Source organism: Geospiza fortis, unplaced genomic scaffold (assembly GCF_000277835.1).
Source record: "Geospiza fortis unplaced genomic scaffold, GeoFor_1.0 scaffold396, whole genome shotgun sequence".
Classification (NCBI taxonomy): Eukaryota; Metazoa; Chordata; class Aves; order Passeriformes; family Thraupidae; genus Geospiza; species Geospiza fortis.
The window spans coordinates 607,372-610,233 of NW_005054345.1; the positions used below are offsets into that span (position 1 = coordinate 607,372).

The 2,862-nt window shown below is 39.6% G+C and overlaps 1 protein-coding gene across 3 annotated transcripts in view; it reads left to right on the plus strand.

Moving 5' to 3' along the window:
- The first annotated feature begins 208 nt into the window (after nucleotides 1-208).
- ELAVL4 (ELAV like RNA binding protein 4) overlaps nucleotides 209-2,862 on the plus strand; it is a 64,416-nt gene continuing 61,762 nt past the window's right edge. For 2 of the 3 annotated variants that reach the window (XM_014307824.2, XM_031058581.1), the window contains exon 1: nucleotides 634-758. In XM_014307824.2, the coding sequence (XP_014163299.1) occupies nucleotides 642-758 (117 nt within the window). In that variant the 5' untranslated portion in view covers nucleotides 634-641. Of the gene's footprint in view, nucleotides 325-633; nucleotides 759-2,862 lie in introns of those variants that run through there. The other variant, XM_031058582.1, reaches the window with a different exon arrangement.

A 2,862-nucleotide genomic window follows, 5' to 3' on the forward strand; every position in this document is an offset into this window, starting at 1 on the left:
TGGTGGTTATGGAGTGAACTGTTACTTTAAAGAATAGTTTAAACAACAGCCATGTTTGGGGCAGGCTAATCTTGCAAAGAGAGCAGTACATATAACAGGAGTCTACAGTGTGATAAGGGGAAAATTCAGCTCACTGACTAGATGTTTTAATGTGCGAACTCTAGGGAAATAACATATTGACTGTTCTGTTGTGCGCAAGAAAATTGAAGAACCCTTTGCAGACAGAGGGCTTGCAAAGGATTCTTTCTGTTTCTCTTAACCAAAATCTGTGGCAAGATGTTTGAAATCAGCAGGACGCTTAATGCTGCTTTGTTAAATAATGAGGTAATATTTTGTCACTTTTTCTGGGCAGCATCTGTTTTTTCTCCTTTTTCATATGTTGGTGAAGGATTCAGTTTAATCTTATGCAAGTAAGAGATTTTTTTTAAAACAATCATTCTTCAATTTATTATTTTTTTCCTTTTGATGCTTTTGGAGAATTGGGTTGTCTTTTATTTGCGGTTTCAATCGACTGCTGTTGCCTAGGACATTATGCCACGTAAGGCTTCTAAACTGCACAGAGTAGGTAGTTATTAACGCTGAATTGGCTTCTGGTATAGTCCATCTGGGCTCTGTATGAGAGAGCTTGCTAGCGGCTACTGATGCTAAGATACCCGCAACCTTTGGGATGTATGCGTGGTGGAGAGGGGCTCAGTGATATGAGATCACTTCTTTTAAGGGAAACTGTCATTAATGAGTCAAGAAACTGCTCATTTATGGTAAGGAGAGGGAGGGGGGGGCTGGGAAACAACCCTGTGATTTCATTTTGATACTGGATTAGCTGTTTAAGACAAGTTTCTTTTTGTGGGGATGGAAGATTGCACTAAAAATATGCTTTGCTCAGGGGCTTGCTGGCTGATGCTGGAGAGACTGTATAGAGAATCTGATGCTTTACAAATGTCACCACCGTGATGCGGTGGTCAGTCCCTTTCCCTGAAAGATAAATGGTACTATTGGAAACACGAGAATAAGGTTGACTTTTTCAACAATAGGATTCTGCCTTTGTCTTTCCAGAGAGAGGCCTCTGAGGATGTTTGAGCATTTGTTTTAATGTTTCTCGGAAGGGCTGCGTGTGTGGGGTGCTTTTTGGGAAAGCGGTCAGTGTGCAGAGTACCTGGATTTATAGATGGATAAGATTAGCTAATTTTTGAGAGGAGCAGCGTGCGATTATTGTTTCAGAAAAATGGCTGAATCTTGATATGCACAACGAATTTATAGTAACAAAGTAGGCTGAAGTTGAAAAGACTTAAAAATAATTTCTGGGTGCCTTCTCTGGTGTTATTAACCCCTGAAGAGACCTTAAGTAAAAAATATGCATTACAGATCTAACTTTAATATTTGATGTATGTGTGCACAGGAATCTGTGGTAATAGACTACTGTTGTAGCATTTTGATGTCTGTGTGTTCAGTCTAATGGGTCACGTAAATTTCAGTTAGGAAATGTGTCTTACAGGCTCCTTTAATCTATGTTAGTTTTTACTAAGCTACAAATGTGCTCAGAGAGATGCGTGGTGAGAGAAATCCGCTGCAGCCTTTCACATTGTTCATATTTTAATTGAATTCAGTGCTCATTCCACAAATAGATTGTATGATGTTTTTTAAATGTGATTTTTCTCCTTGCTTGGTTTGTGTATAGCTGGATTTTATGAGCTTTACTACATTTCATACGTTCTATTGGTGTGTTTAGTCTGTGTGTGTTTGAGCATATCTATGGTTTAAAGAAATTTAAAATGTGCTGAATGTCAGTCCCCAGCTTAGTAGTGTGGAGGGAATATTTATACTTTTTAAAAGATGAAACTGGTAGAACAATGATTTGATTTATGTGTTTTGAAAATGGTTTTGGTGGTTTGTAGTCAGGTTTTCTTTCTCTAGGAAAGAGCTAAGTGAGCTTATAATGTGGCCCGTCCTAGCTTTCTCGGTTTTCAGCTCTTATATTTAAAAATGCTTTCAATGGTACTGATTTTTTTTTAAGTATTTAGTTGTTGAAATGAATCTGTGGATGGTAAAACGAAACGATCCTATGTGTATCAGTAAGGTAATACTCGGTTGCTTTAGTTGAGATAAATGTAAATTCAAGGTTTGCTGTAATTACAGAGTGCTATGCCTTGTTACTTAGTACAGAGCATGCTTTAGGAAAATATCTCTCGAGTCAAGAGAAAGAAATGAATGCTTCCTAACTTGTGAGAATTCTTACAGAACTTGCCGTGGTCGGAAGGGGGTAAAATATTGCTGCTGGAAGTGAAGTTTTGTTAGTTTGTCAGTGGCAGCGAGCAGAGGATTAATGAGTGTGCATTGTTAAGTTAAGCACGTTTCTCGAAGGCTGGAAAAGAAAATTCTTTTAAATGCCCAAAGTTCGCTGTTGTTTTATTTCCTGTCGAGCTGAAGAATAATGAAGCGAGGTGGCAAAATAATTCTGAAATACTACTGTCGTTCGGGGGGAGCGCCCGATAAAGAGGTGTCTGCTGTGCCTTAGACATTGTCAAGTGGCAGCAACATCAAATCCACTCCTTTAAAAATACGTATTTTGAAAAACCTCACCGGGCGGAAGGAAGGAAGGAGAGATGGGTTGATTATTAAAATCAATAGTACCTGAAAATAAATGCAGCTTTAAATGCACGTCAAAGTGCTTTTGTTGTGCCTTTAAGCCTAGAGGCAGATCATTAAATATGCATTTCTCCGGAAAGCAACTGTCGAAAAAGATAAGGTGGTTAAAATACGCCGGACCTGGGAGCGGGGCGCGCAGGAGGTAAGGAGATGTAGGCACTGGAGCATGGCTGAGGTATGGCACCGCCGGGCCCAGGGGTGGGAACAGGGGGAACCAAA